The sequence below is a fragment of the Sarcophilus harrisii genome, chromosome 1 (genome assembly GCF_902635505.1).
Source record: "Sarcophilus harrisii chromosome 1, mSarHar1.11, whole genome shotgun sequence".
Classification (NCBI taxonomy): domain Eukaryota; kingdom Metazoa; phylum Chordata; class Mammalia; order Dasyuromorphia; family Dasyuridae; genus Sarcophilus; species Sarcophilus harrisii.
Window position 1 is genome coordinate 641,097,594 of NC_045426.1, and position 21,444 is coordinate 641,119,037.

At 34.6% G+C, this 21,444-nt stretch overlaps 1 protein-coding gene across 1 annotated transcript; it reads right to left on the reverse strand.

Annotated features, from left to right (window-relative positions):
* Positions 1–1,037: 1,037 nt before the first annotated feature.
* Positions 1,038–20,221, reverse strand: LOC116420717 (leucine-rich repeat-containing protein 14-like). The gene is made up of 4 exons (XM_031947332.1): positions 20,069–20,221; positions 14,263–14,667; positions 10,132–10,743; positions 1,038–2,017 (listed from the first exon to the last, which is right to left on the reverse strand). Exons 2-4 carry the CDS (start codon positions 14,619–14,621, stop codon positions 1,453–1,455), a joined length of 1,536 nt encoding a protein of 511 aa, XP_031803192.1. The 5' UTR covers positions 14,622–14,667; positions 20,069–20,221; the 3' UTR covers positions 1,038–1,452.
* Between the last annotated feature and the right edge of the window lie 1,223 nt (positions 20,222–21,444).

Genomic DNA, 21,444 nt, shown 5'->3' on the forward strand with positions numbered 1-21,444 from the left:
TGTTTATTGAACTATCAAAGCCATGAAGTTGGAAGAGATAGAGCTAGGAGTAAAAGATGCAAAGTGCTGTGAAACAATTCAGCTTAGTGCTGCACAAAAGTGAAATGAAGTATCTAAGAAATTAATCAATTCTCCATCACAGGAGATCTTCAAGTTAATTCTTAATTACCTCTGGCTGAGAATGCTGTAAAGTGGTGCCTATCAAAATTTGATTATATAATTTGAGCTTTGATTCAAATCATTACAATTGCTTTTGAGAATGTGTATTATGTATTCAAAGCCCTTCATAACCTAGTTCCCTCTTACCTCTGCAGGCAATAGTGTGGTATATTTAGAGAAGTCTAGAGAATCAACTAAAGCACTACTTGAAACAATTAACTTGAAGAAAGTTGCAATATATAAAAGAAACCCACATAAATGATCAACAGTTCTAAGTTACCAATAAAATTTAGCAGCAAGAGAGAGAAAAGGAAATTGCATTTAAAATAGCTGAAGACCATATGAAATACTTGTGAGTCTACTTACCAAGACAAATCCAGGAACTATATGAATATAATTATACAATACTTTTCACAAATACAGAAATATTAATTTTTTTATGGATAGTGTAAGCCAAAATAATTAAAAGGTCAGTTTTACCTAAATCAGTATTTTTGAGGTGGAACAAATGAATCTGGGCTTAGTTAAAATGCTGACACAGTGATATCCTAACTAGGCTTTAAAGAAAAATTCAAAGAATTTTAAAGTTGAATGGGATATTCAATGGCATTCCTATCCACATCTGAATGAGTATTACCTGTTCAAAATTCTTTATTGGTGTCATTCATCCTTTTGTTTTGGAAACTTCCACTAAAAGGTTATCATTACCTAAGGCTGACCATCTGACTTTGAAAAAGCTTTATTTGACAGCGAGTTTCTTGATCTCCAATCTAGAATTTGCTTCTTTGAAGTTCCAATTAAGTATTCTTAGGTTTGTCTGACCTAGGCATAAATTTAAGGATGTATATGTAATGAAAGAATAAAGAAGCTCTCTCTAGAAAAATATTAATAATTGCTTTATTTATATTAGTCCCAAACTGGAAACATCTAACAAAGGATAACAAATTATGGTATATTTGTGTCATTAAATAATACTTTAAAATACATATTTATCTAAAATGAAGCATAAAATTATAACAAGATGTAAAGCATTATTACATGAAGAGATTGGGAGAATGTATGTCTAGACATACAGTGTCTTTAATGAAATAAAAATAACAATCAAATATTTGTTAGTTGTCCCAATCCCAGTTCTCCTTTATAAAATGCTTTAAGTTTAAGTTATAAAATGCAGATTTGAGTATCTTTTATAGTTAAAATTGTAATAAAAAGATTTTCTTAAGAAAGAGAAAATGAACTATTACTATTACCCTGATGGACTATGAGAGTCTCTCAACCTCTGGTATCAAGCAACTATTGAAAGTCAAAATAGTCTATCACAGGGAAGTTACAATTTAAAGTGTAGTTAATGGGAGATTCTTGTTCTGCCCTTGGCAACTCTTCCAATTCTTTCAGGACAGAGTTAAACTTCCTGGCATTGATGTAAGATTCCATTGACCTAGGAAGATGTCTAAAGTCCAGAAGGTTTGCGCAACAGTCTGTGAAAATAGGAATTGCTACAGCCTTCAGGTGGGGCAATTTGTGCTGGTACTGCTTCAGTAAAGTCAATACACTTGTGCTAGTCATGTGATTACCATATAGACCAAGATAGGAGAGCTTGCTACAGCAGCACAGAGAGGGCAAGGCTGCATAAAACTTACTGTCAGTGATCCCACAAAATGCCATATTCAGCCACACTAGTGAGCGTGAGGCTGCCTTCAGAAGTTCCAGGACATGTTCTATTTGGTCTATGCTGTTGCCGATAAGATTCAACTTTATGAGATGGGTGCTATGTTGACTTCGGGCTAGGTAGGTTAAGTCTTTGTTTGTCAGAGAGCAGTAAGAAAGTTCAAGGCTCTGTAGGGAACATAGTAGACCTCTGGAAATAAAATAAAAACAGACATGTTATTTTTCCATGAAACTCAGAGCTTCTCCTATCTCCACTCTCATCCCCTTCCTGTGGAATGCTTCAGTGTCTAGCCTCCCACCTTTGCTGCACATATTTACTCTGTAGATAGGAGACTTAAATTTTGACCAAAGTAAGGGCATAGAGGAAAACCAAAACATACCATTGAGGATACTAGCTAATAATGGTGATTAGGAAAAAAAAAATCTATTCAGTGACCACAAAAAAATGAATCCAAGAAGACCTGAATAGCAAAATGATAAAGGACCTAGAAAAAGTTGTGAAGAAATGAGAAACACCGAATTTCGAAGTCTAGGAAGACCTAAAAGGAAGTAGCTTGAAGACATGGGAAGTGTCAGCTTTTGGGATAAGAATTCACTCTTTGACAAAAACTGCTGGGAAAATTGGAAATTAGTATGGCAGAAACTAGGCATTGACCCACACTTAACACCATACACCAAGATAAGGTCAAATTGGGTTCATGACCTAGGCATAAAGAATGAGATTATAAATAAATTAAAAGAACATAGGATAGTTTACCTCTCAGACCTGTGGAAGAGGAAGGAATTTATGATCAAAGAAGAACTAGAGATCATTATTGATCACAAAATAGAAAATTTTGATTATATCAAATTAAAAAGTTTTTGTACAAACAAAACTAATGCAGGCAAGATTAGAAGGGAAGCAATAAACTGGGAAATATTTTTATAGTCAAAGGTTCTGATAAAGGCCTCATTTCCAAAATATATAGAGAATTGGCTCAACTCTATAAGAATTCAAGCCAGTGTCCAATTGACAAATGGTCAAAGGATGTGAACAGAATTCTCAGATGAAGAAATTGAAATGAAGAAAATTGAAAGCCATATGAAAAGATGCTCCAAGTCATTATTAATTAGAGAAATGCAAATTAAGACAACTCTGAGATACCACTACACACCTGTCAGTTTGGCTAGAATGACAAGGAAAGATAATGTGGAATATTAGAGGGCATGTGGGAAAACTAGGACACTGATACATTTGTTGGTGAAATTGTGAATACATCTAGCCATTCTGGAGAGCAATTTGGAACTATGCTCAAAGGGTTATCAAACTGTGTATATACCCTTTGATCCAACAGTGTTACTACTGGGTTTATATCCCAAAGAGATACTAAAGAAGGGAAAGGGACCTGTTATGTGCCAAAATGTTTGTGGCAGCCTTCTTTGTAGTGGCCAGAAAATGGAAACTGAGTTTATGCCCATCAATTGGAGAAAGGCTGAATAAATTGTGGTGTATAAATATTATGGAATATTATTGTTCTGTAAGAAATGACCAACAGGATGATTTCAGAAAGGCCTGGAGAGACTTACACGAACTGATGCTGAATGAAATGAGCAGGGCCAAGAGATCATTATATACTTCAAAAACAACACTATATGATGATCAATTCTGATGGACATGGCCCTCTTCAACAATGAGATGAATCAAATCAGCTCCAATAGAGCAGTAATGAATTGAACCAGCTACACCCAGTGAAAGAACTCTGGGAAATGAATATGAACCACTACATAGAATTCCCAATTCCTCTATTTTTGTCCCCCTGCATTTTTGATTTCCTTTATAGGCTAATTGTACACTATTTCAAAGTCCGATTCTTTTTATGCTGCAAAATAACCGTATGAACATGAATACATATATTGTATTTAACATATACTTTAACATATTTAACATGTATTAGTCTACCTGCCATCTGGGGGAGGGGGTGGAGGGAAGGAGGGGAAAAATCGGAACAAAAGGTTTTGCAATTGTCAATGCTGAAAAATTACCCATGCATATATCTTGTAAATAAAAAGCTATTTAAAAAAAAAAAAGACATGGGAAGTGTGATTCTAGAAATACCAGAATGAGAAGTAACCTCTAAGCCAATTTTGGATTTTCATCTCTCCTAGAAATACTCTGAATGGTATTATATGGATTGGTGAGATCTTCATGGATTTCTGGAAAGACTGATTTATACAATATTGTTAGCTATATTTATAACATCATAGCTGATACTTATTAAAGCATCACAGTAGTGGCTGCAGGCACTAAGGGAAGACTGCCATAAAAGTTTACCCAAGTCATGTGCTCAGAAACCTAACAATGCAGATCAGAGATGTTCTATAAATATACGAAGCTCATATTAATGAGTCTAAAGTGCCAAGATATGAAGCTAAATGATCAGTTGTGCATCAAAGATCATACCAGGGCACTCCAGGGCCTCTTAAAGTATTATAACATGGTAATCTGAAATGTCTTTCAGGCCACTGAAGAATCTAGGATTTGGGAATCATAGAATACAGTGATAGTGAGGAGTAGGAGGGAAGGCTGAAACTCAATATTGAGCACAGATTTATGAAGGGAAGTGGGAGAAATCCATGTAATCAAAAGCAGAATGAGCTTGGATTAAGATGGCTGAATAAGTAGGAGCAAAATAATCCATCTCCTTCACATGTATCACAGAAGAAGTAGAATAAAATCCATTAATGCATAAAGATTGAGAACTATAGTAAATATTATTGTCCACCCTAGATCAGGAGAAGGGATGTTAGAAGTTAACTAGGGAGAGGAAACAACAAAGCGAGGATAGACCTTGGTAGACTGTCAGCTGTTCAATCTTTGAAATGCTCCCGCTAGGAGCTCTCAACATAGTTAGGTATAAGCAGTGTTCTGTATGTCTACCCTAAAATATTGTAATATGCCTAAAGGTATATTATATTCTATTTAACTTTTATCTTTGTATCCCCATTTACTTTGCAAAATACCTGAAACAAGGTAGATACAAACTTAATTATTGCTTCATAGTATATGGAAAAATATTGGTCAAATAAAGGTCTGCTATATGGTCTCACAGATTTCTTGAGGCAGTTGAACTCTGATTCAGAGGTCTTGTGTAATTCCATTCCATTTCAATCTCTCAAAACAAAGATTAGGCTGCAGTAGGTAAAACTCTCAAGGAGAAGACAGCCACCAGTCTTTATGTTCTAAAGATTATAAACATTTGGAACCAGCTGATATACGCCTTTCCTGATGACCTCAAAGAATTAATTGGTTTGTATCTGAGTAGATATAGAGTTTAAAGCAATTTGTACACATTAGATACAAACAACAGAGTTAGCAGAAAGACCATAGACAATAAACATACACATATACCAAATAGGGACCCACTGTTTCATCTAAGTATGTTAGAATAGTTGGAGTTGGGCCCTGACAAAAATTCCCATTCATAAGGTAAAGTTTGAAAGATATACAAATAGAAACAGACCATGAAGATAAAGAACTTTTATGGAACTAGGGATATTCAGGACAAAAACCTAGAGGAAAATGAGAATGATTACACTGGCATTAAAGTCAAAGCCTCAGATAAAGGTGTAGCTTACCTGAAGGACTTAATAGCATTCATGAAAGAGATGAAAGAATAGTTGACAAAAGTGAACATTACAAATGAAATGAAAGGTATAAAGGGAAAACTTGTTGGAGAATTAAAAATCTTTAAGTAGGTGACCAATGTACCCCCAAAATGGACTATCAGAAAATCAGAATGGAATGAAGAAAAATAAATGTTTCTATGACAGAGAAATATTAAAATCTAAAGACCAATCTTCAAAAACAAGAAAATTGAAGCGTGAAGTACCAAAACCAATTGACTTTATGAAATGTCAAGGGAGATAATCTATGAAATTTATAACTACACAAAAAGTAGGGGGGGAAATGGCTCAAGTCCATATTCCAGAAAATTATAAATGAAAATTACCCAGACATAGTAGAAAGAGTGGGTGAAGCATAAATAGAAAACATTCATCATTCCTTGAAAGAAATTCTAATATTGAAATTCCCCAAAATTTCTATCAAAATTCAGAACTTCTAAGTTAAAGAAAAAAAAAATACTATGAATAGCCAGGATGAAAGAGTTCTAGTTCCCCAATGACAGTCAGCATTAAACAAGGTTTTGCTTGCCAGTTGAGCTTGAGATATAGTATTCTAAAATGCAAAAGACAAAGGCTTACAATACAGAATAATTTACTTTGAACAAATTGAATAGAATTCTCTAGGGACACTTTGGATATTTTATGTAGTGAGTTAGAAAGTTGATGAAAAGTCCAGAATCTTTGAAAGGTAAAGGATTGAAGTTGCTAGAAACCTAGAAAGGCGAATAATTTGGAGCTGTTATAAGGAATATGATAAAATACTGTTGACATGTAGTAGTAGAATTTTTTAAAAAGTATGTCTCTAGAACCCTATTACCTTTAAGAGTCATCTAGGAAGTTAAATAAAAAAGTGTGTGTGTGTGTGTGTGTGTGTGTGTGTGTGTGTGTGTGTAGTAATTTGATGATAAATTAAGAAAAAAGAGGAAAATAGCAATATACTAGGAAAACATAGGAAAGTAGCAGGTAAAAATTACTATTTTACATATTCTAGATGTAGGAGGAAAAGTTTATGCAAACATGGAAGACTGGGTGGGGAACCTGGTAACACACTTTAATTTTGTATGTGTTGTTGGCCAAAGCAGGGTTGAACACACACACACACACACACACACACACACACACACACAGAGAAACACACACTTTAGTGGGGAAAAATACAGATTTCTATGTCTTTTTAAAAGTTCAAATGAAACTTAAATCCCCCCATTTTCTTCTTTAATTTATGCATCTTTGTGTTTCAATTTTTTTTTGTATAAACAGTTGAATTCTTTTATTTTATTCTATTATGTGAGAGTTCACCACATTTACATTTATAGCTAGGATTGTTACTTGTTTTCTTATCTTTTTTGTTCTCTTTACATTTGTATTTATATTGTAGTAAAGACAATTAATTGACAGCTAATGTTTCTTGAATCCCAAGTTGTCAGCTTTTCAATACATTTCTTGCCATCAAAAGTTAAGAAATGAGAAGTCTATTCCCACACAAATTAATAGTAGATATATTTTCTGAGCACAGATTACAATTCAAGCAGTAATTTTTTTAACCTTATGATGTGGGCAAAGGATTTCCACATTTCAAAATTCTTTTAACCGTTCAACTGAGAATCTTCCACTTATTCTTTAATTAGAAGTGAGTAATCTATAATGTAATGATATATGAATAGGCAAATATCAAGAATAGAATCTAATAAAATTCTATAAATATCTCAAGTGATAAATATGCTCAACTGAAGTAAAATGCTTGGGTACGGATATCAGTATTAGGAAGTACCTGTGTGAAAAGAATTTCAAAGATGAAAAATCTCATTACATGAGAATATTAACAGAACATTTGCTATCACTTGATGACTAAAAGTAAAACTAATTTTGAACTTTAGCTAATGAATTACTTAACACTAACCTTGAACTCCAATTAATGGAAATATTATTCCTCAAAAGAATTCCATTCTTCTCAATAGTAGACTTGTATTATTAAAATTTTGTATTTATTTAGTATTATATTTTGAATTTCTTTAATACCAAATTTGTTCTCTTTTCTTATCTAAAATGCTTACAGAATGTGCTCAGTTTTGCCTTTTGGCCAGCAAAGACTAAACTATGTTCTCTCTGGATGTTTTCAGAAAAAAAGTTTGCTGATCCCTCCTCTAGACTTACCTGGAAATCTCAAAGATGTTCTGTAGTCTATAAGCCTTCTATAGTCACAGGCTTCTAAAAAGACTTGGGCTGACATGAGTACTGTTTGTCCTGGCTTAAGGGAGTGCTTTGTAGCTATGGCAAGGAATACTAAGTTAATTCACTTTGGACAGTGTCAAACTGGCCTGGTCTTGGGTGCTGCTGGGCTCAGTTAGGGAATGCTAAACCTGCCTGTAGCCCCTAGGAGTTTCTTGCACTTTACTTTCTGTACTCTGCTTTGGGCTTTTCTCTCAGAGTCTCTGCAGGACTCTGGGCATCTCTTCATGTATTCTTGAGTTTAGTGGAAGAGTGTAGAGGTGATTTTTTTCTTTGTCAAATGATGCATTAAAAATTTTTTTTTGGGGGGGGGAAAGAAGCCTGGGGGGTGTTTTTTTTTTTTTTTTTTTTACACAATTCGGGACTCATCTTTTCTATATGAATTCAGTTCTAGTTCACATTTTTCCTGCTCGATAGCCAATAAAGAAGACTTTTTGGCATCAGAACTAAATTCTGATTCAATCATGGATGGAAAATGGCTTTCCAAAGAACCTCTTGATCACTTGAACTTAAGTCAAGTAGATAATATCACAGTATTCAAAGGTCTTGTCTTTAGTCCAGCCTAATTATGCTGACTACAGATCTTGAGCTTCATTGATGAAATTAGAAGGAAAGCAATTAATTGGGAGAAAAGCTTTGTAGCGATTTCTCTGAGAAAAGTTTAGTAGGTAGATAGAAGACAGATGGAAATAAATAAGAGATAAGAGCTAGTCTCAAAAAGAAGATGATCCAAGGATATCAACATGCATTTTGCAAAGAAAGAAACTCAAGTTACCAACAAGCATAGATAAAGTCTACAAATACTATTGGAGAAACTTAATTTTAAACCACTTCTGTCAAACTAGCAAAGATGGCAAAATAAATAAATGAAGATTGTTGGAGGAAATATGGAAAGAGAAACATACCAATGTATTCTCAGTGGAGCTATGAATTGTTAAGCCATTTCAGGAATTCAGTGTGGAACTATATGCTAAAAGTCACTAAACGGTATCTACTCTTTGACTCAGTGAGAATACTGCTTGTTTTCTGCTCCAAAGAGATTCAAGGCAAAAGAAGAAAATTCACTTGTAACAAATAACAGAATATTTATAGTGGAATTTTTGTTGTACCAAAGAATAGGAAACTAAGGAGATATCCATCTGTTGGAGAACAATTGAACAAATTATGTGGTATAGAACAACGAAAGATTCAGAGAAACATGGGGAAATCCTAGAAGAGGAACAATTAATACAAAAATTAAAACACCACAGAGGATAATTATGAAAGACTTAAAAATTCTGATTAATATGTTGTTTAGCCAAGACTCAGAAAGACAGACACAAAAGCATGCTATCTATACCCTAACAGAGAGGTGATTGACTTGAGACACAAAGTAGAGACACATTCTTTTTGGACACGGTTATGTGGATTTGTTTTGCTATAAGGGAGGGTTTTTTTTTAAACTGAGAGGTGAATTTTGAAGGGATTATTATAATTAATTGGCCATGCAAATGAGTGGGGAAAAAAAAAGCCCTGAATTAGGTAAGTCAAGTATACTTCTGCTTATGAGTTTCTTTTCTTCTGCTAGAGGGTTGTAATATGCAGAGAGGATAAAATTGCAGCTTTCAATTAGGTTTTAGAGGTTTTTTGCTTAATAACATTATAATAAATAAGAATAGCAAGTAGCAATTTTACCCATTCTTGGTAAATTTTACCCATTTTTTTTACCCATGCTATCTAGTAGAGGCTGGAGTGTCAAATATCACCTTTTCCTGAAAGTTTTTCCTCATTTCCCCTATCTGTGAACACCATCCCATCAAAAAGATGCCAATGACTATATTTACTTTATATGTTCATTTTACATATGAGGATTGTAAATCCTTGACAGGGAGAATGGTTTCTTCCCTCTTCCTCAGTTCTTTACAAATAGTAAAAAAGGAGCTTAAGGAGTACTTATTTATAGATGTTAAGAGGTCATTGTAGAGGAAATAACTATTTCAGGTATGTGGACCCAGAGTTCTTTTGTCCCTAGTAGTCTTATAGACATTTCATAAGTGACTTTGAAGAAATACCTTCTTTTCCACATAGAATCATAGGATCAAAGAGAGGTAAGTAATCTCAGAGATCACTGAATCCAATATTCTCATTTTCTACATGGGAAAACTGAGGTCCAAAAATGTTGAGTAATTTGTTGTTGACCCCACAGGAAATATCAGTTTCAGACTGAAACTGAGTTTCTGTGACTCCAGTCCTGACATTCTTTCCACAGCTACCCGAGTGCCTATGGGAATGTGTCTCAGAATTCAGAAATTCAATCAGCTGTGCTTGGCCTAAGGGACCAGATACCACTGAGAAGAACTTTCTTATTCCTTGGAAGGGAATTTAAGACAGAATGTTTTGGCATAGGGCAAGTGTAGTCTCCCAGACTCTTACCCAAGCAGATATTCCAGGTGGTCTGAAAGACAAATATTGTGGAAAGCGATTTCTGTGAGGTGTTTCAGCTTGTTTGACTCTGTAACAAAAATGTCAAATTGGCTTTTAAGGCTGGGCTCCTCCCACCAATTCGTAAACTCGAATTCAGGAAATTTTAAGCTTTTCATATTTTGGAAGATAGAGATCTGTGACATAAACCACCCAATATCCATCAGCTTCATCTGGCCTTTACTTAGGTCTATTCTTCGGAGTACCAGAGGGTCCAAAGGAACTAGGAATTTTGCAGCATCATGAACAGAAAGCTTGTCCACATAGAAATCTCGGCAGGTCAAATGGAGAAGACTGTTGATGTTGTCCTGAAGAGCTGCCATTAGAAACTCCTCAGACTTCAAGCTCACTTCGAGGTCCACTAGGAAATCCACTTGTAATTCCACTGGAAAGGTGGATGTTTCTGGCACCTGGCTCTTTTCCTGGTTTTCTGAGTCATGTATCTTCTGCTGTAAGGTACAGATTTTGGCTCGGCTTATGGAACTGGCCCATAGTCTCATGAGTTTATGGTTCCAGAGAAAATATTTACCAAGCAATCCTGTCATATCCAACTGCTGTAGCCTCCTGAATCAAAACAAAAACAAACCAGAAAAGACAGGTTAAAATTTGGCCTCTAAATCCCTGTCTACTGTTATTTACCCTTATGCTAAGAGGGCAAGCTAAGTAAAAAAAAAAAAAAAAATATATATATATATATATATATATGTATATATATATACTCACACTCTCTCTCTCTCTCTCTCTCTCTCTCTCTCTCTCTCTCTCTCTCTCTCTCTCTCCCCTCTTTGTATTCTCTTCATTTATCAAGAGGTCAGTAAGTTGAAATCCTGCTTCTGACCCATATTGACTTTTATCTTGGGAAAATCACTTTATTTCTCACTGCTATAGTTTTAATACTCTAGTATTGCTCTAGGCAACTCCCTAAAACTGTTGGTGGCAGAATAGATGCCAATCAATACTGACCGATTCCGTTTATTTATCTAAGAATTCTCTATGTCAATATTTTAGATCCAGCTCTTATCTCCATTGAGATTGCTAAAAGGTAAGATGACTTATGCATGCCTTTTCCCTAAGCTTTCCAATTTATCACAGCCTAAGATCAGTCAGTCTCTGGCTCTTTCTCTGTCTTACAGTAATAAATGATTATAATTTTCTTGTCTTTGACAAGGATAAAGACTTAAGCTTTTGGGATAAGGATTCACTACTTGACTAAAATTGTTGGGAATATTGAAAAGCATTGTAGTAAAAAATTTTTTTTACCATTTACCAAGATAAGATCAAAAGATATACATGACCTAGATATAAAGGGAGAAATCATAAGAAAACTAGAACATGAAACATATCACCTATCAGACTTATGAACAGATGAATTTATGGGCAAAGAAAAGATAGGGAACATTAGGAGATATAAAATAATTTTGATTACATTAAATTTAAAAAGTTATATAAAACCACTGTAGTCAAGATTATAAGGAAAACAGAAAATTGGGGGGAAATCTTTATAGATAGGTCATTGGATAAAGGTCTCATTTCTCAAAAAAATTTTGTAAAATTGATATGAATATGAATCATCTCCCAAATTATAAATGACGGAAGGATATAAATGGGCAATTTTTCCATAAAGAAATCAAAACTACATATAGTCATAAAAAGCTCTAAATCATTATTGATTAAAGAAATGAGAATTAAAACAACATTGGAATATCTCACACCTATCAGATTGGCTAACATGATAGAAGAAGAAAATGACAAATGGAGGGGATATGGAAAAATTGAGATGCTGATATACTGTTGGTGTAACTTTTCTTTAGACCCAGAAATACCACTATTAAGTCTGTTTCCAAAGGTGATCAGGTAAAAAGGAAAAGAGCCTATATGTTCTAAAACATTTATGGTAGCTCTATTTGTGGTGAGATAGACCTAGCAATTGGGGGAATATACATCAACTGGGGAATGACACAACAAGTTGTGGTGTATGTTTGTGATGGAATACTGTATTGTATTGTAAGAAATAATGAGCTGATAGTGATTTAGAGAAAAAAAAAAGATGAAGACATGCATGAAATAAGGAATTGTGAGCAGAACCAAGAGAACATTGTATAGAGTAATAGCAATATTGTCTGAAGAATAAATGAATGATTAATTTATTCTGAATATTATAAATATGTCAATCAATTACAAAAGAACTATGAAGGAAGATGCTTTACATCTCCAAAGAAAGAATTGATAAATAGAAGCATGAATAGCATGGTTTTACAAATATCGTATATAATATGTACCATATATACATACATATAATTGTCAATCATTGATTTTCCCTAGTGAAGAGTAGGAAAGGAGGGAGGGAGATAGTTTGAAACTTAAAATGTAACAAAAACATGAAGAAAATTAAAGAAAATACTGAAAGCAATCAGAAAGAACCCATTCAACTATCATGGAGCCACACAAGATTTAGCAGCTACCATAACAGAGCGGAAAGCTTGGAAGATAATGTTCTGGAAGACAAAGGAGCTAAGATTACAATTTAGAAAAACCTACCCAGCAAACTTTCTCTACATGGGAAAAATGAATATTTAATGAAATAGAAGACTTCCTGATAAAAAGATCAGACCTGAAAAGAAAATTGAACATTCAAACACCAAACTCGAGCAAACAAAAAGCTAAATATGAGTGAGAAATCATAAGGAATAATAAAGTCAAACTGTTTACAATTCCAAATGGGAAGACCTTTACTATCACTGGGGCAATCAGAAGGAATCTATTTACACAGAGGACATGTATATAAATCTGTTATGGTCTGGGATTTCAAAAGAAAAATAGAGGAGTAAGAAAAAAGGATGTACATGGAAGAAAATGATCTCATAAAAAGGTGCACAAGAATGGAATAATGCTGAGCTATAAAAATTGATAAGAGGGATGTTTTCAGACTAACCGGTGAAGACATATAAACTGAGCAGAACCAGGAAAATATTGATCATTATAATATTGTGGTTATTGTGTACAATTGTAAAAGACTTGGCCACTTTAATCAATACAGTGATCCAAGACAATTCCAAAGGACTTATAAAAATATGACATCTTGCTAAAAGGTAACACAGAGAATGAAGTAACATCAATACATAACATATATGCACCAAAAGATATAGCATTCAAATTCTTAAAGCCTTTGATTGTGTGTATCACAAGAAAATGTGGCTAGTCCTCAAAGAAATAGGAATAACAGATCATCTTGTCTTCTGAAGAACCTGTGTGTGGGCCAACAATCAAGAATTAGAAGTAAACATGGAATAACTGATTAGTTTGAGATTGGAAAAGGAATATGATAAGGCTGTATATTGTCACCTTATTTAACTTATATGCAGAATACACCATGTGAAATATCAGGCTGGCTGGATCAAAACCCAAGTTAAGGTTGCCAGGAAAAATATTATTATGTTTCTTTCTAGTACTTTTTTTGTATCTCTCCCTTGACTGTTCCAGTCAACTTGGCCCAGTAACATCTGTTACTTTCTGGATTGAGCCTTTCAAAGCTCGTTTCTGTGCTTGAAATATATTCCCTTCTTCATGTTATTTTATCATTACTCAATTTTTTCCCTAAGTAAAAAAAAAAAAAGACAAAAAAACAAAAACATTTCCACTACTCAGATATTCTAAGTTTAGCTTTAATTTTTTTTCCCCAGCAACTCGCACAATTTTATGGTTTCCTTTCTGCTTGTCTTTCTGTTAAATTTGTCCAACTTGGAGAAGGCATTACATTTTCTTACCAATATTCTGTTGCAATTTATGTCTTCTTGCAATTCAGTAATTTTTTTTTCTTTAATGAATTTAGGTGTTTAAAGTTCTGCTCAAATGACATTCTTACTTGTGCTTTTTTCCCCACCCTCTCCAGTTGTTAGTGTTTTCTCTATCTCAAGATTGCTTTGTATCAAGTAACCTTTAGACATGCTGATTTATTTCTCCCTTTGAAGCCCTAACAGTATTCTTGCACACATTATATGCTTAGAAAACACCAATTGGAATGAATCTAGCAAGGTCTCTTTCCCAGAATAGGATAAAACCTTCCCAAATATGGTGAGAACAAACCTGGATGGGAGTGTCTTTGAGCCGTCATTTATTATTTCCTTTATATAGCTTACTACTCCCTTGATTATGTCATCAAAATTATTTTTACTCGTCTCATTATATGGGAAAGCCCATTGACAGTCTGAACACTTCTTAGAAGTCCTCATACATTGATGACATATCTGCAGAAGCATCTGAACTTTGAGTTGTGGGTAAGGCCAATTTTTCACCAGCTCCTGCAGCAACATACTCTTCTTATACCTGAAAGCCACCTTTAATAGGATGCCATACAGTTGCCGGGGAAAAAATTCCATAATTTTACATGTGGCTTCCTCATTCTGGACCAGTTGCCGAGCACTCAGGTATCTTAAGGAGTACATGACGAAGAACAGGGAATGTGAGATCCTAATAAAATATGAGCAGTACCTGCCAAGAGAAAAGATCATAGCATTGAGAATCAGTTCTGGGAGATTTACAGTTGTAGCCTACCTCCATACTCCCATTATCCAGCTCTTTGTAACCACAACATCCGTTTTCTAATCTAGTCATCAGTATTCAGTTTCCCCAGTCATTTAATGAAAGGATACCATGTAAAGCCTTAAGCTAATGATTCATGCGCTCTGCTCCTCCCTCTTTCTTCTTGCTACTGATGTTGATCTGCAGTTGTCCTATCATAGTCATTTCCCCCATGTACCTCTCAGCTCTTCCAGGAAGTACTACTTTTCAGCCCAGTTCCTCCAAGTTAGCTCATTAACTTCCAAGTCATATCGTGATTGACTCTTATTGAACAGATTCCCCTCATCAGCATCATTCTTAACTTTAATATCCTTTGGGATGCTCCAAGTCATTATTAATCAGAGAAATGCAAATTAAGACAACTCTGAGATACCACTACACACATGTCAGATTGGCTAGAATGACAGGGAAAGATAATGCGCAATGTTGGAGGGGATGTGGGAAAACAGGGACACTAATACATTGTTGGTGGAATTGTGAATACATCCAGCCATTCTGGAGAGCAATTTGGAACTATGATCAAAAAGTTATCAAACTGTGCATATCCTTTGACCCAGTAGTGTTACCACTGGGCTTATATCCTAAAGAGATATTAAAGAAGGGCAAGGGACCTGTATGTGCCAGAATGTTTGTGACAGGTCTCTTTGTAGTGGCTAGAAACTGGAAACTGAGTGGATGCCCATCAATTGGAGAATGGCTGAATAAATTATGGTATATGAATGTTATGGAATATTATTGTTCGGTAAGAAATGACCAGCATGATGATTACAGAAAGGCCTGGAGAGACTTAAATGAACTGATGCTGAGTGAAATGAGCAGGACCAGGAGATCATATGTATACTTCAACAACAATACTATATGGTGATCAATTCTGATGGATGTGGCCCTCTTCAACAATAAGATGAGCCAAATCAGCTCCAATAGAGCAATAATGAACTGAACCAGCTACACCCAGCGAAAGAACTCTGGGAGATGACTATGAACCATTACATTTTTATCTGCCTGCATTTTTCGATTTCCTTCACAGGCTAATAGTACACTATTTCAAAGTCCGATTCTTTTTGAACAGCAAAATAACTGTTTGGACATGTATACATATATTGTGTTTAATTTATATTTTAACATACTTAACATGTATAGGTCAACCTGCCATCTGGGGGAGGGGATGGGGGGAAGAAGGGGAAAAATTGGAACAAAAGGTTTGGCAATTGTTAATGCTGTAAAATTACCCATGCATATAACTTGCAAATAAAAAGCTATAATAATAATAAAAAATTTAATATCCTTTGAAATAATCACATAAAAGGGTCAAAAAGTGACTGACAAATGATAAGACTGATTAGAGAAGTATGGGAACGTAAGGTTATGAGCACTGAGCACTTTTTAAAAAAAATACATCTACTCAGTGCTAAGCTAAACATTGGGGATATAGAAAAAGATACAAGGTTGTCCTTGCCCTAGAGGAGTTTACAATGTAACAGAAACAACATATAAACAACTATGTACAAACAAATTATATGCAAAATAAATCAGAAATAACGGGAAAGTACTAGAATTAAAAAGGATAGAAAAATTTTTTGATTATTATAAAGTCATCTATCTAAAACTCAAAGCAAGCGTTATGTGCAATGGGAATAGATTAGAAAATAAGAGAATGAAGCAAGGCTGATCACTATCCCCATTATTATTGGATATAATTCTAGAAATGTTAGCAAAAGGTATGAGAAATGAATTAAAGGAATAAAGACAGGTAAAAATGAAATGCTAAAAATGTGGCCGTTTGTTTAGAAAATTTCAATGAATCAACAAAGATGCTCATTGAGATAATTAAGAACTCCAAGTTGCAGAGTACAAAATAAAGCCTTAAAAATCAACAGCCTTTCTATATAATAGCAATAAAGAAGCAATACTAGAAAAGGAAATCCCATACAAAATAAGAAAAGAAATGTTACACTAGATTATCAGAATTTAATCAAGAAATCATTCATTATGATTAAGTGGGATTTATACCAGATATAAAAATCTTCACATTAAATGTCTTACGTTTTTATATCTAAGTTATACAAGTCATATGTATAGTCTGTGATAATTATCAATTTTATATTGTTTGATATTATCTTTTGATTATAGTTTGATATGATAGCTATTGTTTGATATTATGTTTATAATGATAGGACTCAATATGTTCTGTCACTTAGTCCAAGTTGTCCTTATTCCCATAGAAGCATGTAGATAAAACAGTTATATTTTTCCACTGTTAAATGTTGGGTTAGGTGCATAAGGATTGCAGGTTTTTGATCACATACGCTCTTAACATACCATAGAAACCTTGAATCACTTTCCTTTTGCTGCCTTAATCTTATATTTTCTATATGTTTGTGGTCCTGACAAAAACTTCCTACCTAAGCTTCACCCATCCCTTATAGATAACAACTTGTATAGATAACAACTCAAGACCTTTTCTACCACATATGGGTCTTTATCATGTCCCATTCTACATCTGGCACTGATTACCTATTCATTATCTCTCTCTCTTAAACACATGCAATTCTTCTATATCTATTTCTATAGTTATCATGCTGCCCAAGAAAAATCAGATCAAAAAGGAAAAAAATGAAAAAGAAAACAAAAAGCAAGCCAACAGCAAAAAAAGGTGAAAATACTATCTTGTGATCCACATTCAGTCCCCATAGTTCTCTTTCTGGATGCATATGACTCTCCATCACAAGTCTATTGGAACTGACCACACTGATTACTTATTCTCAACCAAACACATTCTTACTGTATATAATCTTGCCATCTCAACCCCAACTCTGAGCATTTTACCTTTAATACATATCCTTCACCTTCTGATTGACACGAATTTCTTTCATGTGAGCATCTTGTCTGCTTTCTGCTTCACATAACAATCAAACTCTTGATTGTATCATTTCCCCAAGTACAAATTTTCTAGAAATTCCAAATCTAGGAATTTGCTTTTATCTAAGACTTGAAGGTAAAAATAAATATCTACAGATAGGTCCTTATGTATATAATTTTCTTTCTATATACATGTCTAATAGTGATTATTCTAGCTCCATTGCCAAGCATTTTAACACCCATAATATAGATGTGGAGTTCTCAAAAGAATAGTTGCAAACTGAAAACCACTGCAGGTTAGGTGATTGTTTTTTTTTTGTTTGTTTTGTTTTTTTTTGTTTTGTTTTTTACTTCATACTTTATAAACTGGCAAAGAGAATAAAAGATGGGAATAATCAATGTTGGAGGAATTATGCTAAAATAAGTACACCAATGAATTGTTTCTGATATAGTTGGGATACAGACTAAATGGTTTTTAAGAATTCTAGAAAAGTTACACTAGCCCACTTCCCCCCCCCCCCTTTTCTATATTGCTTTCCTTTCCTCTATATTGCTTTTCCTTTCCTGGACTTCTAGGATATGGAAGAAAAGAAAGAGGGAGGAAGAGGAGAATTCATTCCTTTTTCTGCCCTCCCAACATTTTTCCCTGACCCTCATCTTTTCTCCCCACTCTCTAACAGCAATGATAGTAAAAATCACATGGCAATAAGAACATGTCCTTGCCTAGGTGATTTCAAACCACTGGATGACTCATTCTGCTATTGCTTTCTTCTTTGAGTCAACAACCATTGGTTTAAACAGATTGACATTTTTAATCTTGGCAACTTCTTCAAGAATCAGATTTCCTGGTTGGCTGACTAAAATATCTTGATCTTGTGAATCATATTGAAGAGTTATAAAAAAGGGGGAACCAGGAGTGGTAATATGAAATAGATTCAGAAAAGCATAATTGTAAAAAAAATTATATAAATAGATTTAGATTTTAATTACAACATAGAGCAACTATAACAAGACAGTCACTCACAAATAAGAGATTTTGCCATTTTATTTTACATGAATAGACTCAATCAAATACAATACAGATTCATAAATGAATGATCAATTTGCTCTTGGGGAAACACAGTTTTTAAAGTCTCAGGGGAGCAGAAGGAGGCCCTATGGAGTGAGGGGGAGAAACTAGGAAGGAGCCCATGAGGGATCAAGGAAGAGTCAGGTGGAATCCACCTTGTTGACCAGGCCCCAGACTTCTCTAATCATGCCAGTCAAGACAATCTGGCTTTTTTGTATTCAATTATGATTGATAGAATTCACATCATGACTGTCTTAGCTTTCCCAGACAGTCTTATTACCATAAATTAAGTTTCCATCAAGCTTGCCTCAAAATTTATTGTGACTTCTTTAAAGATGCTAACTAGATAGTCTGGAAGACCGATTCAGTAATGATTCTCATTTTAGCAATTTGTGATTATCAACTGGTTTAGGGTTTACATCAATATGAGCATTGCAATCTTAGAGGCTGAATAAAATGTCTGCTCAGTCATCTCACAAACTTAGTGATAATATAATGCCAATTATTATTGTCGTAATTTTCATTTTTTGGCCCCATATTTACCATTCCTGCTGTCTATTGTATTTTTCATTTTGTCTGTAACCTCTTCTAAATAAATCTACCTTTTGTCAAAGAGAACGACCATTGTGAATTCTTCACAAGACCAAAGCCCAACATTTCATGCCTCATATACAACCCATCAACAATCTCCTAAACCACATCAGATATTACTATGAATATTAGCTTTGAAATAAAAATAATCCTGGAAAAGTCAGAAACAAGTGATTGGTTTTCTCTTAACTCTTCACCAAGTTTTTCCTTGTGCTCCCAAATATCTTGTTTCTAGTTACAGATATGGTCCCTTTTGATAGTCACAAACCTAAACCCTCTTGGTGACTGAACTGTTTTCTAACCCCTTGTTATAGAATTTTAAAGAGCTATAGAACTAGAAAATAACCTAGGGATCATCAGGTTCAAATCATGCTTTACCTATGGGGAAATAAGGACCCAAGAGGAAAAAAATATTTGTCCAGAGTCACAGTGAGTTAGCAACATAACCACCTTTTTCCCCTTAATGACTCTTCTGTTACTTCTTCCCATCCCTGACAAAAGCCTATAAAGCACTGTCCTCAAAACAAATGTCCCCAGTAGTAAAAGCATCATCATCACAATTTTAGAGAAGGTAGAAATTGAGGCTCAGTTATCATTCCTGGAGAAACTGGTTGTGAAATAAAGAGGTAACTCTCCTGAGGAAGCCCTAAGGAGGTAAAGGACCCAAGAAGAATGATGTAGCAAAGCTGTTCCCCTCCTGCCTCTGCTTCCACCTAGGATCTACCTCGCTACCCCTGAATACCTATGTTCTATGGTCATTTTATTTTGGGTGCGTTCCAACCATCTACTCACCTCAAATCTTAGGAAATATTTGACAATAAAGTGTAATGGTCAGATCATACACAGAACGAAGTCTAACCATCCGGGTATTGGTTTAAGATGCAATGGAGTCTACTTGATCTGTTGCCTTCTCAATTTTAAGCCTCTGTTATTAACCCCATTCTTCTGTTACATTAAGACACCTGTGCCCCAACTTCCTTGTTAAGTATAGGTATTAAAGAGATTACAGCTGACTTTGCTTTATCTGATTAGTTGACATCAGTCTTCATTAATTGACTTTTTTCTTCAGCAGTTCAAGAACTTGGATATATAGGGACTTGCTAATTTCCTAGGCAGTGCCTAGGATAATTGAGAGAGAAACACTCATGCAATGAGTGTTTCTTCATTTCATATCTATCCCTAGATGCCTGGGGTCTCCTGGAGAAATCAGAAGAGCTCATATACAACCAATCAACAAGAAAGCCCTCCTGTGTACTCCTTGAAATCAAGTGCATTGAGCTGAATGAGGGATTATAAGAATTTATTTTCAAGGCCTGTGCAAATAAAGGTCCTAGTTCTCTCTTCGTGTAGGTAAACAGAAAAATAGCATGATTGGACAGAATGTGAAATTATCTGCCAAGCAGAGGGACTCCAGGATCTCCTGGTATTGTCATTATAGACATTATTCTCTTAATTCTGCTTATTTCACTATTTTAATTCATATGTCTTGTCATGTTTCCCTGAATTTCTTTTGTCAACAATTACTTACAGTCCATTTGTATCCCATTACAATCATTCATCATACTTTCTTTGGCCATTTCACAACTGAATGGCCCTAGCGGTATTTCCAGTTTCTTTTTTACTACGAGTGCTACTGTAAATGTTGTTATGGGATATTCCATTCATTTGTCTCCTTGGCATTCATCAGTGGGATTATTGGGTTATTGGCTATGAATTGTTTAGTAATTTTTCTCACATGATCCAAATTGATTCACTGAAGAGGTAGACCATTCAAAATGTATATTTTTCCAGCACATATTTCATTTTTATCATCATCCTCTCCACAAATGATTATAGTCTTTGATGGCTGTAACAAAGAGAGTGAAGATATATAAGAAATAGATGGAGGAATAATAGATTGAAGTCCATGATCATAAGACTGTTCAGTCACTGGTGTTGGTGATGGAACAAAAACCAAAATAGGAGACTGGAAACGAGGATTCAAAATTCCAATTACTGTAGGTTTAGCCACAAATGGATTAGGAATCATTTATGGAGAGGATGATGAAAAAATGAGATGCATGCTGGAACAGAAGGCAATGGTAAGAGGATATTGATGGTAGAAGATAAGAGTCAAAGTCTCATCAAGATTTTATAATGCTCTGCAGAAGACATTCTTGCAAGTTCTA